This window comes from Misgurnus anguillicaudatus, chromosome 3 (genome assembly GCF_027580225.2).
Source record: "Misgurnus anguillicaudatus chromosome 3, ASM2758022v2, whole genome shotgun sequence".
Lineage (NCBI taxonomy): Eukaryota > Metazoa > Chordata > Actinopteri > Cypriniformes > Cobitidae > Misgurnus > Misgurnus anguillicaudatus.
In genome coordinates this window covers 30,113,811-30,138,063 of record NC_073339.2, presented here as the reverse complement: position 1 = coordinate 30,138,063, position 24,253 = coordinate 30,113,811, and the positions used below count along the sequence as shown (strand labels likewise).

General features: G+C 37.4%; 2 protein-coding genes across 4 annotated transcripts; both read right to left on the bottom strand.

Moving 5' to 3' along the window:
• Positions 1-2,006: 2,006 nt before the first annotated feature.
• rhoh (ras homolog family member H) lies at positions 2,007-5,685 on the bottom strand. Its single transcript, XM_073864331.1, has 2 exons — positions 4,834-5,685; positions 2,007-3,696 (listed from the first exon to the last, which is right to left on the bottom strand). The coding sequence occupies exon 2, from the start codon at positions 3,385-3,387 to the stop codon at positions 2,797-2,799; it is 591 nt and encodes a 196-aa protein (XP_073720432.1). The 5' UTR covers positions 3,388-3,696; positions 4,834-5,685; the 3' UTR covers positions 2,007-2,796.
• A 3,241-nt stretch (positions 5,686-8,926) lies between these two features.
• On the bottom strand, positions 8,927-24,165 carry n4bp2 (NEDD4 binding protein 2). 3 transcript variants are annotated; one of them, XM_073864329.1, is made up of 16 exons: positions 23,782-24,164; positions 22,516-23,464; positions 21,896-22,020; positions 21,653-21,737; positions 21,338-21,418; positions 20,507-20,659; positions 18,005-20,376; positions 17,203-17,288; positions 15,906-15,951; positions 15,130-15,260; positions 14,927-15,051; positions 14,113-14,239; positions 13,851-14,033; positions 13,144-13,312; positions 12,935-13,053; positions 8,927-10,014 (listed from the first exon to the last, which is right to left on the bottom strand). In XM_073864329.1, exons 1-16 carry the CDS (start codon positions 24,047-24,049, stop codon positions 9,964-9,966), a joined length of 5,070 nt encoding a protein of 1,689 aa, XP_073720430.1. In that variant the 5' UTR covers positions 24,050-24,164; the 3' UTR covers positions 8,927-9,963. The 3 variants fall into 3 exon arrangements, with proteins under 3 accessions (XP_073720430.1, XP_073720431.1, XP_073720429.1); XM_073864330.1 differs by lacking the exon at positions 8,927-10,014 and having other exon boundaries at positions 12,597-13,053; positions 15,130-15,224; positions 23,782-24,165; XM_073864328.1 differs by lacking the exon at positions 8,927-10,014 and having other exon boundaries at positions 12,662-13,053; positions 23,782-24,165.
• Positions 24,166-24,253: the final 88 nt, after the last annotated feature.

The following is a 24,253-nucleotide window of genomic DNA, read 5'->3' as shown; positions in this document are numbered from 1 at the left end:
ATGTACATTTTATTTTTGGCGTAAACCAAAGTTTATTTTTGTGTTTGATACATTTCTTGGTTGATGGATATTTTATAAAATTATTGGGGACTTTCCTACCCTCTGATCATATAAACCATATATATATATATATTCATATATATCATAGTCTTAAACAAGGTCGACAAAGCAATAAAAGCTATTCTGGGATTTAGTCTTAACTCAGCCATTTTCTTTATCGCTTTGCTCTGTTTTTGCATCCCATTGAGTAGCCATGCACCTATTTTTCAATTTGATAGGTTTAAAAAGGACAAAAAACACAAAATGTCCTGTGATTCCCTGAAGTTGTGTCAAGTTGCACTGCAGTAGAGTTCAGTAAGGACAGACTGTTATCTACACTGATGTGATGTGCCGTCTTTACCAACAACACTACTTTGAATATACATGCACACGGGTGCACGTTTACGACATATAATACATTTGTTATAAAATGTGTACACTCTTAATCTCTGCTCAAGTGTGATCCTGGACCACAAAACCAGTCATTTATTTGAGATATATATACACATCATCTAAAAGCTGAATATATAAGCTGTATATTGATAATATATAAATATATTTTATTTTATACCATGGGTCTGTTGAATGCTGTATTCTGATTGGCTGAGAAATGTTCCAAGGGTATGCATTCATTTCTGATAACCGCACACCTAACTTGTCAAATGTCTTAAAAATAGGCAATGTTTGTGGTAACCATGGTATAAGAGGAATAATTGACGACGGGCCATCGAACCACAAAAAAACAATGCACACTCCCGGCGCAACAGCACTCTGCTTCGAGTCGTGCTGCATTGCACCTTGGGTGTGCACCATTTTCTTATAATTCAATGGCCCGTCGTCAACCACTCCTTACATATAGTATGGTTTGCTAGGATGGGATAATATTTGAAAATCTAGAATCTGAGGGTGCCAAAAAATCTAGATATTGAAAAAATCACCTTTAGAGACATGAAGTATTTAGCAAATGAAGTCTTTAGCAACACAATTTAATGATAAAAAAATTACATATTTATGGTTAAAAATATCTTAAAAACTAGCATAAAAAACTATAATTTTGACCCATACAATGTATTGTTGGCTATTGTTACAAATATACCAGTGCGATTTATGACTGGTTTTGTGGTCCACGGTCACAAATGTCTCTTGTATCCAATACACAAGTTTGCGTGCAGGTTCACACATCTTACATGGACGCTTAAAGGAGCCTATGGCCATTTACCACACACAGTGAACATACAATATTAAAAATTAACAAACACAAACATTAAAAAGAATGAGAAAGTAGCCACTAGTTGTACCTGTTGAAACAGAGTTTCGCTCATAATAATGTTTTTGTTAGTCTTGTTACACACTAGCACACTTATATCGCACACTCACATTGACAATCAATAGTGCATATACCCATAGTTTACAAAATAATTATACAGTATAAATCATATGAAAACTTGAACTATATACTTTTTATCTGTGACACATTATTTATTGGTCGTTTTAACTATACGGTTCTGATCACATCAGGTAAATACAATTTCCAAGGTTGTGTCTGTATAGACGTTTGCCCGTAACATTTACAATGTCAGTGTCACATTTATGACAGCCAGCGTAGTTTCAACACTCCAATGCACTGTAAAAATACTTTGCTGCCTTAAATTTTTTTGTTAAATCAACACAGATTTTCAAGTCATGTCAACAGAGATGAGTTGTCACAAAATATAGTTGAGAAAAGCCAACTTAATTTTATAGCAACTCATCTGTAGTTATAACATCTCTAGTCAAGATAAATAATAGTAAGTTGAAATGACTTGTAAATTCGAGTTGATTCAACAAAAAGTATTTTTTACAGTTTGGTCGATTCATTGATGTCAGGTTTTGCATTTGGCATAAATTTAAGGCAACTTGCGTGTTTTAGCAAATGTGACCCTGTCTTTAAATCCAGGCTAAAGTCTCATAATCTAATAGTTCAGGAGCATTAAAGTTGACATGGCCTTACTCAGTCAATATTAAAGATATCAAGGTTATTTTTTACAAAATTTTCTTTACATTACGTAGCATGATTTTATGTACAAAACAGTAAATGACAAAAAAGACTTTAGCTGGGTTTTCAAGGACTTGGTCACAACTTTGACTTTGTTTAAACTTAGACTGCCTTGCTCTCATTTATGCAAAACTGATACAAACACACACATTTCACTACACACACGTTTCTCGGTTCGCTGTACATGACAGACCACACAGACATAACAAACTACAAGCTTTAGTTTTTGACTTAATAAATGACCCCATAAAGGTAGTCAACATTTTAGGAATAAACATTTCAGGACTGAACTCCTAGATGTAGCTTTTCCTAACCTACACAAACTGTGTCCGACAGAGAGCAAAAGCATTGTCGGCAAATCATAAATACTAAATGAAAAGATTTGTTTTTACATTTAAGGCTAAAATGTTTCTTAGGATGGTACGCAACATTTGTCACAGCTCTGTGTGACCCAAAGAGATTTAATGGGTTCTTCTTTACTTCTTACTAACGAATGAGACAAAATAAAAACTAGTTTACAGAGCTAGTCTGCATTTTCAACAAATGTTACAATGTAGTTAAAGCATTTAATCTGAAGCGAACAGCTTCATGATGAATTATTTACGTCTTTTTGAAAACATACTGACTGTGCTTCAAAAAAATCGGAATTCTGGTTAGTGACCAACAAACTGTTGTTCTAAGAACATGTGGTACAATTAAATATAATCCCTGTTTAACAAGTATTAGGAGATTTTACAGGGGTTAAAGTCTAGCAGTCTCCGCCTTGTCTGTCTTCGGGCCCGATTGACGGCCGTTCGAACCGCGCACTCAAAAACCTGCTGCACGCCACGGTTGCTGAGTGCCGAGCATTCCAGGTATCCCTTTGCACGGATCTCCTGTGCCACCTGTTTGCCCTCCGAGGCCGCTGTGCAGTTAGCACGATATGGGCCCATCTCACGGTGGTCCGTCTGTGTGGCGACCACCAGCACGGGTACCTTCGGAAGATATTGCCTCACTTCGCCGATCCATTTCTGCCGCAGATTAAGCAACGAGTTAGGATTCGCTACGGAATAACACAGCAACACCACATCCGCCTGCTGGTACGACATTGGCCGGATTTGGCGGAATGTGTCGTGTCCTGCCGTATCCCACAATCCCAGACCGATCTGGATCCCGTCCATGAATACATCGACGCCAGTGTTTTCATAGACGGTAGGTTTGTAGCTGTCTGGGAACGTTTCAGAAGTGAAGCGTACAAGGAGTGCCGTTTTACCCACAGCAGAGTCCCCGACCAGTACACATTTCACAGAGGTTTCTTCTACCCCGTTCATCATTTTGTCTCGACGGTTGTTGTAATCACTTTAGGGTACAGTCTACTGAGCCAAAACAGAAATAATCAAGAGTGTCCAAGAGATGGTAAGGTCATCTCTAGAGCTGTAGGTTTTTAACCCCAAGAATGAAGACCCTTCAATTCAAACACCATTGTGAAGTTTTTCTCACTTCTCTGTACTGTAATCCAATGCAGGCTTAGGAACTGAGGTCATCGTAGAGGTCTTCAAGCAGCGCAAACATTCAGAAGAGGGGAATTTGGCGGACAGCTGTCTTTTTTATGAATTTTTCGAGTGTTTTACGCTCTTTGATTCCTGAATTAAGGAGAGAATGAAATAATTGTTATTCCATCTCAAAACAAATATTATTACACAAACAAAAAAGCTTTACAAAAAGTATTTCAAATATCTTGAAACACCAATCACTGGGCGTGTCGAATGCGTCTATCGACTAACACAGAATTTATGAAATGTGCAGTGAAAGGTGACAACTAAAAAAAAAGTTTAAATGTTTAGAAAACTGGAAATATAAACACAAATCAAACAGCATTCATTTTCTTTATTCTATCATTCATTTAGCTAATGGTGCATGTTTGTTTGACATATGCGGTATGAAACACAACCTCAAAAATAATATCGAAACAACGACTAGCACATTCTAGGCCTGTACCAGGTTGTCACGAAAGTACACAATTAAAAAAAATGCTCTAGCTTATACCAAACACGCAGATCGAAATAATTGTATATAAACTATCAAATCTCTTGTATAAAAACTCTTGGAAACATTGTCACCCATGAGGCTTTAGATTAAGTTGCGGCCTTTTCTGTGAGGCACGGCTAAAATGTGTTATACATATATATATATATATATACTTTATACATAAAGTTATACATACTTTATATCTTTTTGAGATTTTAAAAGAGCTGCAATAAATAAGATGTACTGAAATCTCATGTAGTTTCGTGAAATAGTACGAGTATGGCATACATACATAAATAAATAAATAAAAGAAGTAAAATTTGAGATTTCGATGCTTTCAGCAATGGGACAAATAACACATATTTACACTATACTACAAATCTTAAGTTAAACATAGACTTATTCTGTAATGTTATTTCTTATAATTATTGTTAATAAAAAATAAATTTATAAAAAATAAAGAAAAATATTGTCCATTCAAACCCTTCTTAAAATAACTTTTTTTAAACCAAAAAGCATTAAATATTGTTTAAGAACGAAGATTAAGAAATAAAAACAAAACGGTTTTAAACATTTTTGAGATTCATTTTATGTAAAAGTATCGAATTCGGATTGTTGGTTAATGTGCCCCACCATGTGCATATTTACCAACCAAATTTGTTATAAAAAAAAGTATTTCTCCTGATTACAAACTGAGACAGAATTTAGTAATAGTACATTACGTAGTATAAACATTTTAGAAGACAACTCACCTCCTTCAGCTCTTCAATCTTGGGATTCATGAACGGATACGAAGGCCAATTTTGCATCTGCTCTGCTAAACAATTTATTTCAACATGAACAATAAGTTTAAATCTAAATCTATCTTAATTTTAATTGTTTAACACAGGAAATGCACAAGTACTCTTGAAGACAGAGATAATGTAAGCCTTCACAGACAAAGCAGATGTTGCATCCTTTGGTAAAGGGAAGTGTAATGCGAGGTTGGGCTCTTTCCCCTGTGAAATCATACATCATATCTCTTGTAAGCTTCCGCTGAGCCTGTGTGACGTTCTTAGCGAAAGTACCGTATTAAGAGTTTTGCTGCTTCTGCTGTCAAGAACTCATGGTGCATTCAAAACTCTTAAAAATAAAGGTGCTTCACGATGCCATGAAGAACCTTTTTTGTCTAAATGGTTCTTTAAAGCGCCTTTAACATCTGAATTTCAAAAGATAATTTAAGGTGAAAAGGATTTGTATAAAAGAAATTGTTCTTAAAACCAATGGCATTCCTGAAAAATATTTTTTTAACGCCTAAAAAGGACACTAATTGTACCTGCTGCGCTGATTGTATCTTAAATGGTTTACATCATTCGAATCATAAGAATCTTAGCTTTCCCAACACGTGACATGTTTAGCTTTTTGTTTTTGAGTTGTTGTATGTCATAACGGTACATTGGAACTTTAAGGGACCTTTGACTTAATGGTTCTTTGAGGAGCCATAAAATGTTATTTTATGGCATTCTTTATTTTTAAGAGTGAACCTTCAGATACACAAAAGAATCAAGATAACTATTATTATTCTATGTAACTAGAATAATACACTATAACTATATACACATTACTATTAAATATTATTCATCATGTTCTGTTGATTCTTAATCTTAATGATAAAATGTTCTTACACTCTAAAAAATATTTGTAACCCAGGGCTGGGAAACTATAGGACAGAACACATTTCTGGGTTAAAAATGACCCAAATAATGGGTTGTTTTAACCCAACTGCTGGGTTATTGTTAATCAACCATGTTGAAAAAACCCAGCAGTTGGGTTAAAACAACCCATTATTTGGGTCACTTTAACCCAGAAATGTGTTCTGTCCTATAGTTACCCATCCCGGGGTTAAAAACAGTGTAATTTTGTTTATGCTGCATTCTTCCCAAATGTGGTACTGTTTTAAAAATAAAGGTGTCATAAAAAGTTATTCGCAGCCATGCCATACAATGGTGCGTTTACACCAGACACAGAAGAGGCGGAAAGCGAGAGTGATTTACATGTTAAGTATATACAAAGACGCGAATAGGCATCATGCAGCGCAGTAAGGGCGAGTTGAAAAATCTGAATTTTGGCTGATTTTCGACCCACGTTAACCAATCAGGAGTTTGCTCAAGCAGTGACGTGATTACAGGGAGCGATTGGAGGCAGAAAAACAAAACAACAACGGAGGACAATCATCATCGCTACTTGAGACATATTCGTACATTTACAGGAATTAAAAGAATCTTGTTTGGAAGTGAGTGAGGAGGTCGGACAATCTGGTAAATTTACTCAATTTGACCCATATAAGCCCCTCCCATGACGCATATTTATGCGTGAATGTCTCAAAGGACTAGAATTTCACACGCAAATGAAGCGAGTAAACTCAAAATGTTCAAGTTATTTGTTGCCTCTTTCGCGTCTAGTGTGAACACACAGTAAGAATCATTTTTGGTTCTCCAAAGAACCTTTCAGTCAAAGGTTCTTTGGAGACCAATTCCTTCTTACCCTTAGTAGTCGGACCTTTTCCTGATATAAACAACCTTATGTACAACAGGAAGATTTTGTAGATGTTAATGGTTCTTATGGTACCACACATCCTGAAAAAAACTTATATATATATATATATATATATATATATATATATATATATATATATATATATATATATATATATATATATATAAATTTATATATCTATAGGAATATAATATATTTCTATAAGTGTTTATTGCTAACTAAGAACAATATAAACAGCATATGCAACATTTTTCAAGAAGGACATTTGAAGTTAGCAAATTATAAACATGCATGTCAAATGCTATGACATTAAGGTTATTTAATATAAAGCTCATCTTTAAATGTTTTGATCTTTAAAATTGTATAAGTGATCGTGTCCCTAAATACTGTAAACCTAAACACAAGTTGAGTGTGTAGTGCAATAGAAACCTTCACTGTAAAACATCTTGGTTTTGAAAGTCAAGTCAATTCAATCTACTATTTTAAGTTTTGACTTATGATAAGTTGACATAACTTAAAAAAAAAGGTAAAATTATTTAACTTAAGTTAAAAGTAACAAAAATATTTGTTGATTCAACACAATTTTTTTATAGTGTACCACATATCAGAGCAGCTGTGTTCAAGGTACAACATTTCTGTGAATAATGAATGCTTTTTTGTCTAAGAAAGCCTTTTGTTAAATTTTATCTGCCACAATGTAATTCGTTGCCACTCTATATACCATCAAGTCAACAACAGCATCTCCCTCTGATGGAGAGGAAGAGCACAGCATTCACATCAACAGCTGCTACTTTCATCATGGAGGAATTTGACCTTTACTAATTGAAACAAACGTCAGCTACTGAGCGTGCAACATGCTGAGTTATATTTTCCCCCACCAACGTTTTCTATTGATTTAAGAGGAAATTGAAAGAAAGAGGAACAAGGATGTTGAACACGTTCAGATGTGATTTGGAGGCTGAAGAACATAATAGGCAACGCTACAGTATAGTTTCATTTTACGGTAATACTTTACAATATGGTTGCATTTGTTTAACATTAGTTAATGCATTAGCTAACATGACCTAACAATGAACACAATTTATTTATGTTAGTTCATGTTAATTTTAGCATTTACTCATACATTTTTAAAAATCAAAAGTTGAAATGGTTAACATTACTTCATGTACAACTGTATTTGAAGAGTTTGGTTCCAAATCGCAATAAATCCATTTTGACAAATTTCGGTAAAAGGTTTTCTATACCAAGAAAGTGACAAGATGAAAACCACTGTTTTCTGTTACAAACTTTCACATAGCATCTTTAGATTATAAAAACATAAAATATTCAAATACATAATTTGATTTTCAGAGATTTATTATAAAAATGAATTATTTTTTCCACAAAATGCAATAAATCCATGACAAGTTTTTTTTCAAAATGCTATAAATCTATTGAATAAATGTATAAATGTGCATTCATCTTTGCCATGTTATATTCATTTAGTTGACTAGTGGTATCCACTGATTAAAAAAATAAACATTAATGGCATTAACCAAAACACTTACTTTGTCATATTCAGTACACTGTCATTGCGGCGGTTAATTGGGACGTCGTCGCTGAACTTTTGTGACCGCGATCAACTCTAAAACATTTGGTCCTGCTCAATATTCATTGACTTCGCGTAAAATAAAAGTTTTCATAAGATCCCCTGGGGTCAATGTGTTAGCACGAGAGAGCTTGATGCTGTCGGGGGAACAAGCAACCGGCATTTTTCCGTCTCCCGAGTGCTTCTCACGTAAATTATTAGATATTGATGGCTCACGTTTCTTTCTCGTCACAGAAAACCACCACAGGTTTATCAATGCCATTAAAGTAATATTTTGTTTTTGTTTGTTGATCACAAAATACAAGATGAGGAAAACTAGGATTCTGTGTATACAAGGCGTGGAATGGTGTGCTTTAATTTGTGGAGCTGATTTATTGCGTTCTGTAGAAAAGGAGGAGTGGCGTTTATCGCGTTTTGGGAAAAAAGGGAGAAAAGATGACATAATAACACGGCAGATATTGCATTTTGTGTCAAATTAAGAATTTACATTTAAATACTGACCTAATATAATACTGATTTTGGCAGTAACTCATTTTTTCATGGGGTTTATCGCGTTTTGGAACCAAACTCTTCATTTGCATTAACTAACAATAAGAAAGATTAATAAATGCTGATAACTATATTCCTCATTGGTCCCATAAGCTAACATAAACTAATGTTCACAAATAAAACCATATTGTACAGAGTTACTGGCATTTCACTCATATTAAAACTCAAACAAATACATGTTAATTCTTTATTCTTCACTTCTGTTTTTCATCATTTATACACAAAACTAAATCATCAAGTTCACATATAAAATTTCTCTGGTGATTCAAAATATACAATTGGACTTCAAAAATATTTCCAGAACGACTGTGAGAATTCTCACACATAAGAACTGTGATTTGCATAGCAACATTAAGATGCCTATAAAATAATGTTACATCAAAATCCAAAACTGGATGTATAAAAACCAAATTTGAGATAAAACCCCAGAACCAGCACTACAAAGGGACATAAAATGTTTGACTCTAAGCCCAAAAAATAAAAACGGTGTCCAAAGAATGAAGCAAGACTATATTTTCTGTCTTAAAGTATCTATGACATGGCCCTTGTTATGTTGATTACAAACACAGTAAACTAAAATGCAAAGCTGATTTATATGTATTTCCTGTAACTCTGTGAATATGTATGAATATGTAGAGTATATACACTGTATGACACTAAAGTGAGCGGAGACTCATTTAACATCGCCAAACGTAGCTGATGTTGATATAAACAATGATCATATAAAACTGTGTTTATAAACCAAAAACATGATCAAAACAATGTACAACAATAAAATGACATATCGAGCATTATAAATACATGACAAACATCCCCCTCTGCTTTTGTATTCAAAAACAACAAAAAAAACTGGTATGGTTAGACAAAACAAATGTGTGGTCTTCATCTCTTTTGACAAAAGGCATTTTTTAAAACTCACTGATTATGCAAAAGTAATCACAGAACAATATTTAAGAGAACTTCAATAAATAAGTAAACTAGCTATAATGGTCGACATACACTACAAAGCATCGTGTAAACATGTAGTACCTTGATATTTTTATGAACTCTTGGAAAAAGAAAGTGGACAGAGAGGTGTATGTTGTTTAAAGTAAACCTTCAAAGTTGTTTAAAGTAAAAAATACCTTCAGCATTGCTGGTACCACTGGATCACAGAAAAGACACTTTGGTTTAAGGCAGAAATAGTAAACACTTTACTGTAGCAGCTCATTTAATGTAGCGTGACCAACACCAATCCTGTTTTAGGCTCAGTATAACTGTAAGAAAACACAGGTCCAAAGAAATTACGATACATAGTAATATTCTGTTTCCTAATTATTCTGTGAGGTAATAATTATTTGGTAACACTTTACAATAAGGTTGTATTTGGTAACGATTAGTAAACGCATTAGCTAACATGAACTAAACAATACGTCTACAGCATTTATTAATCTTAGTTCATGTTAATTTCGGCATTTACTAATATATTTATGAAATCAAATGTTGTAGCGGTTAACATTCATTAATGCACCATGAACTAACATGAATAACTGTATTGATCGTCATATTCAAATTATAGTGCTTTGATAGAAATTAAAAGATTGGAAACACTTTTAAATCCTTGAAAATATACTTGTGCTGAACATATTAACTTTTTTATTAGAAAACTGAAATTTTATTTAACAAAAAAAATATATATATATATTTTAAATAGATGACTTACTGTGTGTTCACACCAGCTGTGGTATGGGCGGCAAAAACGAAATTTGACAGGTGCATAAATTTGAGCACCCTAACAGAAAAATCACATCAATATTTTGTAGAGCCTACTTTAGCCAGTCCCTCCAGAAAAACGTGATTATGCGATCGCATGATTCAACGCATAATAAGCCAAAGTCTGCATATTTATGCGGAGGACGCATTTTTTACAAATACGCCGCAGTTTTGCCGCATAAATTGCAGATTTCATAATCCCCGCATTTTCGTAGCAAAAATCACATATATATCTTAGCAGTTGAAAGATGTTGCATTTACTTCACACAAGCGGAGCCATGTCCCCTGTTGCCCTTGGAACGTTATGAAGCGACATGATTATGTGACGTGAACATCTTTGAAAAGCTGCAAACAGTTTTTGCAAGTTCCTGCAATTTTCATCGCATTTTTTAAGAAAACGCGCTATTCGCTCGTAGTTGGACGCTTGAACATTTTCAGTTTACTCGCTCGATTCGCGTGGGTAATTCTAGTCATTCGAGACATTCACGTGGATATTGCTTTATGGGAGGGGTTTCTGCAACTCCGCTCGCTCCCTGTAATCACGTCACTACTAGAGCAAGCTCCTGATTAGTTAACGTGGCGCCATTATCCGCCAAAGTTCAGATTTTTACAACTTGCGCAGAACGCGGTCTCCGCGGCGTGCCTTCCGCACGCCTCACACCACGCCTTCCGCCCCATTCGCACCGCACCATCCGCGCGTACCGCGCCACAGGATACCTATTTGCGTCTTTGTATTGATGTAAATCACGTGCGCTTGCTGCCTCTTCCACGTCTTGTGTGAATGCCACATTAGACTGAATATTTAAGAACATTCTTCTCAGAGTTTCATTACTGGGCTATCAAACGCATCATTGCAATTTATATGAGAAGGCCGAGTTACCATCCTTGTATACCCAAAGTAGTTTTAATTGGTATTGTTTTATATATACTGTAAGTCGATTTGCGGTCTTACCCCACTTTATTTTTTAAATTCAAACGAATGCTACAAACTTCGTTCAAATGATTTGTTGCATCTTAAAGTTTCCAGGGTTCTAACAGAGACGGGGAAAAAATGTTTTATATATAATGCCACCTCCTCTTGGAATTACCTACAGGATACCTTAAAGCTTACCACGTTACCGTCATTAAATGAGTTTAAGCTACTTTTAACAAACTACATGTTTTATTCTTTGGTAAATTGCTGTTGTGATTTTTGAGTGTGTTTTTATGTTTTATTGTATATTTGTATACTCTTACTATTTGTTGCTTCCTCTTGGCCAGGTCACTCTTGTAAAAGAGATTTTAATATCAATGAGTTTTTAACCTGGTTAAATAAAAAGAACTGAAACATCAAAAATGCCATGAGTAATATTTTGCAAATTGTAGGCAGAGGGTGGCTACAATGCTGATGATAACAGAGCTAACAGATTTTTTTTTTATGCTTTTAGTCTTAATTTTAAACAGATTTATCTTTGAAAACCTGATAATCTTATTGAAAGTAAAAATTAGATTTTTTTTTATTTTGTCATCTTATGCGACGACATTCATATACACAATCCATATATTATAATCAGGGCCTAAAACTAACTTTTTCCCACAACTGCCAATAGTCAGTGACTTGAGAAAATGTACTGGCCATGACTATTTTTTACTGGCAATGAAACTGGCAACTCCTATACCAACTCAACATATCTAGCACTTTGCAGCAGGCCACTATTTGTTAAAGAGATAGTTAACCCAAAAAAGAAAAATCTGTGATCATTTACTCATCCTCATCCTCTTCTAAACCTGTATGAGTTTCTTTATTTTGCTAAACACAAAAGAAGATATTTGGATAAAAACATAAACACACAGTTGACAGTACCATTGGCTTCCATATTCCATTTGTTTTTCCTACTATGGTAGTCAATGTGTACCATCAACTGTGTGGTTACCATCACTTATCAAATTATCTTCTTTTGTGTTCAACAGAATAAAGAAATTCACACAGGTTCACAAGTGATTAAAAGATGATAGAAATGTCATATTTTATTTCTTCATGCGCCACTGCGCAGAGCGATCGACGTAAGACGAGAAGGTACGACAACAATTTGTAAATACTGATCACAAATACTTATCGCGATACCCTGATGTCATACACAGATCGGTCTGTGCTGCACCGCATGAAGTTAAAGGCATCTTTTAAAACAGTGCCTAGAATTTGTATTAATGTTACCAACCACTGCCGATTGACACCTTATAATCGTAAATGATGATTTTTACTTGTGATTGGTGCAGTGCGAGTGGGCCCACATTATAACTATGTCCAAATATTCTGTGTAAATCTATATTGTGTTATGAAAGTGTTTTGTTACATGAACAGCATTGGATGAATGAACAACGTGCAGTTAATTCAAAAAGCAAGTTGGACAAAAACAGTAAGACACACTGTAACAATAAGTATAACTGTAGTGATGGGTTTTGAGGTAGTCAAGTACAGCCGGCCTGATACGTGCCACTCCCCCTTGACTGTGATTCCCTTTTCCCGTGATGACTGACAGCTGGGGGCCGCACAAACCCTGATGCCATTCTAACAAAAGACGTGTCCATTAAACTGTTATCCAATAAAACTGTCCACTCTATTCTCTATTCTCTAGTTACGTTACGTTGGTTTACATACCTGATGTTTTGTCGTCAAGCACCTTGATAAGGTGATGAATGGCCTCATCCACATGCAGTCCATGAAGATCCAGAATATTCTCAGGAAGGAGCGAAGCGTTCACTCGCTCAAATATCTGCATAGCTGCAAGGTGGTTCGCCTCACGCATTTTCTCTCCATGCATGCGGCCCTACAGGTATACACAAAATTGTGCAATTTATTTTACAGAAGATCACCGTCGCACTGCAACTACAGTAGTGGCCAAAAGTGATGTCCGACCTTGGACAACTGACACCTTCACCCTTTATTTTAACATATTATCAAAGATGTCATTTGTAAATTTACAAATTTAAAATGTAAATTTGTGATGGTACTCCAAAAACTAAAAAAATAAGGTTACTATAATTAAACCATGGTTCATTTTTGTAGGGTAAACACCAAATGCTCTGATTGGCTGTGACTGCGTTAACACTTGACAGAAGGTGTGTCTGAAGTGTGGCCAACAGCCAATCACAGTGGCCGCAATACATTCTCCTCTGTTCTCCTGTCTTGCATAAACGTAATTGGCTGGCTCTGCACTTGATTATTTGCATAAGGCGATCTGATTGGCTGACGTACGCATTGGTGCAAAGGTCATGGGTTTGAGTCGCTTGGATAAGAGGTTCTGCCAAGTGCATAAAAACAGAAAAAATAAAATATGATTGTCAAACAATGTTCATCTTTATAACCTGTTGTGCGTAGAAACTGGCCACGTCTTTACGACGCTGTCTATGGGCTTCAGCTGCTTTGTTAAAACTCTCTATCTGCCGTTGTTTATGCAGCAATGCCTCCGTGCGGAAGTCCTTATACTCCGGATCTTCCGTATCTTGGAATTGAGCAGCGTCCTCCTGCGCATCTCTCGGTTTCACTCTCTGAGTAAAGAAAAAAATATCAACGTAGGGCTTTTGTTTGATTTTTTGTATGTTTTACAATTACATGTAGAAAGCTCACCCTCTCTTTGCTCTGCGCTCTGCTTGTGCCGTTGCGTTGAGAGGCAGGTTCAGAAGCCACAACATTTTTGACTGGCCCGTCATCCAACAGAGCATGCAAAAACTGTTCGGTCTGCTCCAGTGAATAACTACACACACACACACACATACAAATTGTCAGGCAGGGGCGTCATGCACCAATTTTTTTTAAGGGGGCTCAGTGTGCACAGCTCACAGAAATTTGTGCATACACAGACATCAAACGAAATATTATAGAGCTTTCAGTCTTTTCCATAGCACTTACATGTCTAACCATCTGAACACTCCTGCTTTCATGCAAAAACCTCCAAAATAAAAGTGTTGACTAACTTTTATATTAAATACTATTCAATCGGAATAATGACATATTGGTATCATATTTACATCTGAAACGGCATGTTTTATTAATTTAAGTTTTACTAAATGACTTGTTTAATTGTGTCATTAATGCATTTTGCACAACAACTGCATTATACCATCAAATTAATGTAATTTTAAATCCATAAAGTATATAAACAACGAATAAACACGAAAATGAAATAAGCTATAGCCACGTGATTGATTTTAATGTTCAATAATGATTTTTAAAAAGGTGCAGATAAAATTATTACATTTGGCTCAAAAAAAAAAACAAGGGGGGCACGTGCCCCCTCAGTTTGAATGGGCATGACGCCTCTGTGGTCAGGTAATTCATGACGGAATTTTTATTCTGGGGTGAACAATCCCTTTAAGACAATCTCAATATAACACAGACTGTGATGTTAAAGTCCAGATGTACGTCCCAAACATTAACTTACTTGTGATCTCTGAAGAGGTCTCCAAGAAAATGTCGGTCTATAGTTGGGAACATAGAGAAGAGCTGGTTCTCTTTTAGTTTGGCTGCGCTGTCTTTTTTATCCAAATCTTTCCGGCTTGTCCTGGACTAAAACACAGACGTGGCTCATTGGTACCTCTTTTTACAATAGTGATTGAACAGTGCTATGTACAGTATTCATGTTACCTTCTCTATGCAGTCCTGCATCACCTGCTCTTCAATCATGATGTTTCTCAGAGAGATGGGAGCACAGGACATACTCCAGTGGTCCATAAAAGGAACTTCTTCACCCAAAAGTGACTGGTCTCTCGAACCGGCTTCGTAACAATGGAGACACAAAAAGTAAAAGAGAAATATGCAATGTGCATGTTTTCATATAAACATTGTATACATTAATAAAAGAAAACAAGAGATTAAAACCATTTTCTTTTTGAAGTGGTCAATGATTATGGAAACAGAAATTAAGAGAAAATAATTGTGACTGTCTTTGAAAACCCAGCTAAAGTAATTTGTGATTGACTGTTTTCTACATAAAATCATCCTACATAATGTAAAGAACATTTTGTGATAATATAACATATAACATAACATAATTGATACCTTTAATATTACCGAGTAAGACCATGACAATGTGAAATCAATAATTGGAACGAAACTTAAAATTTGCTTATGTAACTTTAGCCTGGATTTCACAGACAGGGTCACATACTGTATGTGTATGCGTGGCAATAGATGTACACTCTTACTTGTTATCCAAGAAAGGCATAAACCATAACTGTAATAAGGTTTCAACATCAAGTTACATTTATATTGTCATTGAAAGTAAAACACTTCCCAAATGGATTCTCTATGTGGTTACACGGAGCAGGAACTTTTGACTAGTTAGATTTCAATATAGGCAAGGCTGTCCAATGCAATGTCTGTTTGTGTATATCAAGAAAAAATAAAACAAGCTGTCTCACTCTCTTGTAGTAGCTGATAGGACAGTGCAGCGTGTCTGTGCTTCTCCTGCCAAAAACAACAGAGATTGGGTCATTTCTACATCAGAAATCAGATTAATATTTAAATACTTTACAGCAGTGTTGGTCAAGTTACTTGGAAATAGTAATTAGTTACTGATTACTTCTCCAAGAAAGTAATTAGTTACTTTACTATGTTACTTTTCAAAAACATGATGCACGACCTAAATATGCCATAAAGCAACAGACCTTTCAGCCTAATTCTATTCTTTCTGTATATTCCATCATCTTAAATTTAATCAGATGAAACATTCTCTTTATTAACCTCTTGATGCGCACTAATTCGTGGGCGTGATGGCGTCAGTTTTTTTTAACGCTGCTAACAACATCTATATAGCCTACTGTCCACAAACATTAATAATATTAACATTACTATACATCGTTTAAAACAGGGGTGGGCAACTCCTGGTCCTGAGGGCCACAGCCCTGCAGAGTTTAGCTCCAACCCTAATCAAACACAGCTGAAATATCTAATTGAAGTCTTCAGGACTGTTTGGAAATGACATTCAGGTGTGTTCGATTGAAGCCCTCAATGCCCACCCCTGGTTTAAAAGGTCTACGGGTTTAGCATCAGCGTATGGTCTCTGTTTTGAGATACAGATGCTCTAGCATCATAAATGTAGTATTTTGTGACAGAAGCCCAGATGACAACATGCAAAATATAAACGGGACTTCTTACCTTTGTGTTGATACAACGATCGCGAGTCGAATCCAGTCTGTTTCAGATGTGTGAATAACCCATGAAAACCGTCTAATAGAATACATCCAAGGACCATTTTTGTCCACAAATGCGTATAATCCATGAAAGTCTGTTGTTTACATCAGATTTCGCATGAACGCCTTGTAATAGAATATAATATACAATCTGAAACTATTACGTCATAACACTGTATATGAGATGGAGCCGCAATGGTCAATGGAGTTTTTTTCAGTAAGTTTCACATTCCTGTCCGCAATGGTCAATGGAGTTTTTTCAGTAAGTTTCACATTCCTGTGCCGGCTAACCGGCTCGCTAAATGTGTGCCCAGATTTGAGGTGGAATTTTTCGCTGTAGATAAAAGTTTTATAACGCAGCCTGCTTAAGGGGAAGCAACAGTAATCTAATTACTGTTTTTGCAATTGTAATCCCTACTTTACACGTTACTTGAAAAAAGTAATCGGATTACAGTAATGCGTTATTTCTACTGCGTTACTGCCCATCACTGCTCTACAGATACAACGATCGACACGTGTAACTTACTTGGATAGTTTCTTTCCATTTCTGATGCAGAAGTTTGGCCAAGTTAAGGTCTATCTGCACCGCACAGTCATCTGGTGAGAATGCACCTACAGCCATACAAAGATCAAAATAATATTTATAAATTTTAACTGTAATAAAATGTTAGTCATTTTTTGTCATTTACAGTTCTATCCATAAAATCACCCTAGATAATATAAAGAACATTCTTTGAAAATATAACCTTGATATAATCTTAAACACAGAGTAAGGTCATAAAACTTTGATGCTCCTTATATCATCATCTCATTAGACTGAGATTTCACAGACAAGGTCAAAAACATAAACTAAAAAATTATAATCACGGTTTCACAGACAAGGCTTAAGGTTAGTCCTAGACTAAAACACATGTTTCAGCTGTCTCTACTGAAAATAACTTGCACTGACAGATCTTTAAATGTGCCAGTGCCATTAATTTGTCTCAAGATACACACCAGTAACGTCTTTCTCTAAGGCATGTTTATAAAAGATGCTTAAACATGTTAATTTAACTAAGACCAAGTCCTGGCTTTAGCTAAGCCTTGTCCGTGAAACCAGGCCATAATATTTTGCATCTTGAACCCTGATGTAGACTGGACTCAAGCCTGTGTCTCTGTGGTAACTTCATACAGTATGCAATAACCACTATGCCACAGCGCTAATATGCCAACAGTAATATGCTTTACCTTAACCTTTGCATGCATTTATAAAAAAATGTGAGGCACAGATTTATTGATTGATATATGAAAAGACAGACAGACAGACAGAATAATTGGTTATTGGTTACCTGGGCTGACCCCAACAGGTCCAAACAGCTCAGTAAGCTGCAGTGCAAGTTCAGTTGGAAGTTTCAGTTCCAGGGTTTGAATGTCCATTGATTTTGGATCTCTCTTCTCTTGGTCTGTCCTCCTTCTCTCCTTTTCACGTTCCTTCCTCTCTTCTGCCTCTCTGCGCTCCATTTCAACAACCTGATGCAAGATTGACTGTGTTATGGCATCCACTTCTGTTCTCGTCTCTTCCTCTTCCTTTACATTCTCCCCTCCCTCCTCCTCACCCCATGCCCCCAACGCTCCCTCCAGGCATTGGTGAGTTTTCCCACTTTCTGTTACTAATGTTTCTTCCTGATCTTGACCTTGCAGATCTGGGTTGTCCTCTTTAGTGTCTACTGTTGGTTGATGTACATTGGAGGGCTCACATTTCTCAGTTTTCATGCTTACACCCTCATCTGAACCTTCGGCTTCACTTTGTGAACTTTGTCCAGTGCTCCAATCATCATCAGCTTGGCTCAGGTCACTGAGGTTTGTTTCTTGGGACTTGGGACTGACGCTACTTGCTGAACTGTTGCAGGAGTCTTCCACATTCGGCTCATCAAAGCACGAATCTGGTTTGCAAGCATCTCTGGTTGGTTGGACATCTGTGGCTATTGCCGTTTCTGACGTTTCTATGGATGACACTTTCTCCCCATGTCTGTAATCACTCGACGCTTCCACAGGAACTAAACACCCCAAGTCAGCCTCCTCTTCATCTTCTTTATATAGCCGTTCTCCTGAGTCTAGCAACAAATTAGTTGTCCACTCCAGATCTTGATGGCACTTCTCATAAAGGTCCTCCAGGATTTCCATGGAGACGCGTCTGAAATGGAGGCTGAGGATCTCAAGGTTGTGCTGTTTGGAGTGTGACTCCCTAACGTCGTTCTCTTCCACCTGACACCCTTTCTCGTGAACTACGCGGTATGGCACACCCTGCTGGCAGGCAGACGGCTCTTCAATCGTTTTTGGAGTGAAACGCAAAGGGTTACCCTCCAAAATGACCACACCCTTACAAGTAAAATCTGAGGATACTGCAAAACATTTTCGCTGATCAATTCGCCAAAGCACAGCAAAGTCTTGAGGGTGTGTTTGAGTTGAAGCACTGGAACATGACGCCATATGCAATGAAGGTGTTTCTCCTGAAGGTGTAAGACCGGGGGATAGATGTGAAATAAATGGAGATTGTGAGGGGGGTGAAGAAGGGCTTTGATTGGTAAAGGTAAGTGCCAATTTACAAGGTTTTCCTATTCTTCGACTAAGCCCTCTTCGCCTCTCTATACTGCTATCAGTTTCTACACCAGCCCTTACACAATGAGATTCTTGGATGTTGGGGCTCATGCTGCTTTTATCCTCTGACAACAGAGTCTTGTCTTCCTCAACCTTGTCCTGTGTGTGCATGCCTGTGTCCTCTTCAGCAGACACTTGAGTCAACTGCTCAATCAATTCTTCCTTTTGTTTTCTTCCAGAATTGAACAAATCATTGCTTGGGTCAGTGCACTCCGAGAACTTCTGCACACAGTCAGGGAGTTCAGACCAGGACATAGTCTCCAGGTTCAAGTCCTCCTCTCTTTCACCCAAAAATTGGGAGTTCTGAGGAGTCGGCTTACTAGGACCTGGAGATGGATTACCTCCACCTTGCAAAAGATCTATAAGTTTCTGAAATTCTGAAATCTGATTCAGTTTGTCAGGACTAGATTGCTCGTCCTCAGAAGAGGAAACATTCTCTCTTTCTTCCACTGCACTAGATTCCATTTCCATTTTCTTTACAGAGTCATTCCTTGCAGTCTGACATCTACCTTGGCGTTGGCTTTGAGATTCCAAAGGCCAGTCTCCCACAAAATCCAACAGCTCTGGTCGTACAACATTATCCTCAGAAAGAGGCTCCTCTTCACATCCCTCCTCCTTATCCTGCCCTGAAGACTCATCCTTGGGGTCAAAGTTTACAGGTTGATCAATAGTGTTTACTCCCAATACTTTTCTATCATACGCTCTGTCCCTCTTTACTCGCTGAGCAATGGATTCAGAAAAGGCTACAGGCTGCTCCATTAATCTCTCTTTAGTTGTCCCGCTGTCCACAAGACAGCCATCTAGCTCAAAGTCCAACCCTTCTCCATCAAGCAGGTCCAACTGCTGTGTCCCAGATCCTTCCACAGTGTTCTCACCAAACAAAATGGGCTCTTTGGAACTAAAGGATGCCGTTTCACCTTCTTCTTCACCTTTGGAAACTGGACTAAAAGTCTGTCTCACAGAGGACACATCAGGCATAGATGAGGAAAGATATGGGTTCAGTTTGCTGAACCCAGAGTCACCTACAAGATCAGGATGACTGATGCCAGGTGGTAAAGACTGCCTGAAGGGAATGAAAGGAAAAGATTGAAACATTCTCCATTTATTGTCTTCATGTACAGACATTGCTAAAAAAAACAATACAGTATGACATAACAAATCATCAATAACATAAATGTAATGCATGTGCTCACTGTGGTTGGCCAGCATCAGTTTGAGTTAAATCCACAACACTTGGTACAGGTTCTGGTCTTTGTGAATACATGATGCTCTGGACAGAGACAAATCGGTCATACCGATCCAGCATACGTCGGATCTTTTCTTTTGTTACTTGGTGTCTTGTACGTCTTTACAAAGAGAGAAAAAATATATGAAATTAACATTTGTGACTGAATATTATTTAAAGCTAAATATTGCAGTCACACATTAGTCTTTGTTATTCATACTTCAAGGGTGGTTTATTAATTTAAAGTCCCTGTAAAGTCAATCTTGAACTATGTAGTGAATTGCAGTGTAACATCATTAAACAATTTTCACTGTTTCTAAGTTCAGCACTTGTGTTCAGCACTTGTGTTCAGCACCAAAAATGGTGGCTCGATGACGCACTTGAGCCACCGCACATGGCCCCGGCACTTACATAATTACAACCATTCAATTTGTAGAGGTATTTGAACGTTGAGAGAGATGGCAGCTTTCCTGCGAGTGGGCGTGGTTTCAGCGCAGACAGTGGACATGCCCCCACCGCTTGATAGTAGAAAATGCTGCCTATTTTCCAAAATTTTTATAATTTATTTTATTTACTTGGCTTTTTTGTCATCATTCAAATTAGTTTGGGTTGTCAATAACAATTTTTTCTGTGGTGTGACAAACTCAAAACACATTTAACATCTGACTTTATAGGGACTTTAAAACTGTTAATACAGATTGCAACAGTGCATAAATTAGTACTCATGTAGTTTTCAAAGGATGTTTGCAAAAGTGTGTTAAATGCGGTGAATTCTTATTTGTGGTCATGTCTAACATACTTCTCCAGCTCTCTGGGTTTTGCTTTCCACCAGGTATCTGGCTCACGAAACAGCACCTTGTACCTGTATTTTTGTGCCATGAAAAGTAAAAGCTTATGGTGAGCACAATGAACAAGTGAGTCTGTGTGTTACATGTTGGTGCTAACTCAATAGCATGCCACACTGTAAGTATGTAACAAGAAAGGGCGTACAAGACTTTAAAATACCATTCAAAATAATAGCAAATCTTTTACAATATAAATAAATATAGCATACTGTCATAGCTGATACTGTACCTTATTTAATAATATATTTTATTATCAACTGCTCACCATGGCAACGTATGGTTTCATCTCCCAACATTGCATATTGGTGTTGTCTATTATGATGGGTGTTTGGCCTTTTTCAAAAGCCTCTTTTGCTGAAAAGTTTGTACAGATTGATCACTAGAAAGACACTGCATGAGGATCAAAGTTCAAAGATCACAGGCTGTCAAACAGTACACTAAACTTATTGTTGTGTTAGTAATTGCAAACCAATCGTTCAGTCTGTATTGGCTTGGCCTTGTGTATAACTCACCTCTCTGGTGATTCCACTCATGGGCCTCTCCTAGTAAATTCAGCTCATAATAGTACTGTCCATTTCGAGTAAAATAGTCATCGGTGCTCAAAACGACTCCTCCTGGGTTCTGATCCAGCATAGCACTGGACAACAAAGACAGACAGAAACCATACAACAAACCGACATGCTTTATAATTAAGACAAATGTATATTTTGAAAATGGGGCTGATAAGTAGCTGGAAAAATGAATTAACCACTAGTTAACATGGCACAACGGTTTTTAATGACCGGTCCAAAACTGATACCCATCTAATGTGACCCTGCCTTTGATATCCAGGTTCAACCAGATTGATCTCAATCACCTAAATTTCAATTTTGACACGGCCTTACTCAGTCAATATTAAAGAAAAAAAAAAACAGTAAATCACATTCAGCTAGTTTTTTTTACAGGCAGGGTCACAATTTAATCGAAGACCATTTAATTTAAAAACGAAATCCCAGGACTCCAAACACCATTCCTAGGAGAGGTTTTTACAACTCCCCCTAATGAAATGTAGTCTAATCTCTAAATAATGCCATTATGTATGAAAACACTAAAAAAGAAAACCCTTATGCCAGATGTCTTCCTTCTTGCTTACAGGGCAAGGGTGGTTTTGCCGGATCCAGGAGCCCCTCTAAGTAACACCAGCACGTGCCCCTCCAATTTGAGTCGGTTTTTTGGGGGTAGAGTCCATGACTGTGGTACTGTTGCAGAGGGTTTTAGTGGAGGTTGTCTCATAGGTCTTTGAGCCAACCACTGAGCAGCAGGAATGGGGTTCATGTTCCAGGGAGTGGGATTGGGAATGACAGGTGTGATAAAGGCCGGCCCAGCGCTTCGAGGATGAAACTCAGTTGCCTGAGCGTTCCAGAACATGGCTGGTGTGTGGAGCGCTTCATTATGTTGGCTCACTGCAGAAACCCTTGTGTGGTTATGAAGCTGTTCAGGTCTGCGATAGACATGAAAGGCAGAGGGCCGTGGTTCAGTTGAGCTGGCCTCCAATGTTAGGTGACTAAAGTCAAGAGATACGTTTTTCTGCTCTGAAATACGACCCCCACCGAAACTTAATTCACCCACTGGTGAACTACCACCAGAGGCCTCACTGAGCCTGGGGTTGGAGTAGGCGGTTTGTTCAGTCACAGAACCACATTTAGTGTTGCCCTCCTGGTTTAACTGTTCACCCTCTGATAGAGTTTGAGGAGGAGATATATGAGTTTGGGATTTTCGAGGCAGAGAGGAGAGGGGGATTGACTGAGATGGAGGGGGGAGAGCTGAGAGAGGTATGGAAGACATTAGTGAACTAGCTTGTGTTTGCCGTGGTGCAAAAGTTGCAAGTTCTCGATCTAATAGCGTATCAAAATCTTCTGTGAGGTGCGTTTCATCAAGGCTATGCTGTGTTTGGGATGCAGGCTGGTTTGAACTGGCAATGCTCTGTGCTGTTCCCAGGAGAGCAGCGGCCTCCTCAAACCCTGAGACACGAGGAGGGGGCGGGGCCATGCCATCATCAACTGCATCTGACAGCACCAACAGAGAATCCATTGCATTCTCCACTAATGCAAAAAAAAAATGAAGTAAAATCACTGTATTAAGTAAATATTTTAAAACTGATTCAAAAGTAAGCACCATATGTAGTTTGGGGAAATTAAAACATCATCATGGCATACGAAGTATTGTCACACTACGCATGTTATAAAATACTATAGTAATACATGTATCCACATTTAATTCATATCTGCTGCGTGCATATTATAAACTAGTCTATACTAGGACTTACTGTTTGTGTCTCTCAAAATGAATAATAAAATAATTCTAATTAACCTCTATCACGTGCAAAAATTACAGTAATAGATGACATTAATCCATTCACCTTTAAAATCTGCCTCTGAGAGCACCATGTAAATAACTTCAGGATCAAGATCTGAAAACATTTCTTGCATGCTCTGGATGATTTCGTCTCGTCTTTGAGATCCCGACTGGCCGCTCATGGAAAGCGTGGAACCAAAGTTGCTATTGCCCCATGATGAGTCCGCCTGGGTCACAGCAGATCCGAACGTCCCGTGTGTTCGAATCTCGGGACCGCTTCCCTTCATCGCACCACGCGAGGGACTTTGTCCGTTTTTCTTTTTCTTTGGCATTCTGCTGTTCCAGGTTTACAGAACACCTGCAATCGAGCCACTGTTTACTGTTTTGCTAAATGAAAAGAAAGTAGAAGAAAACGAGTCAAACAACTCTCCACGGAGACCAAAAATCCTGCAGCGCCTCAAGCGGCTGGAACATGAACATGTGTGTTGTGCTTTGCATTTAGCAAACGCTTTTGTCCAAGACAGAATACTCAGTAT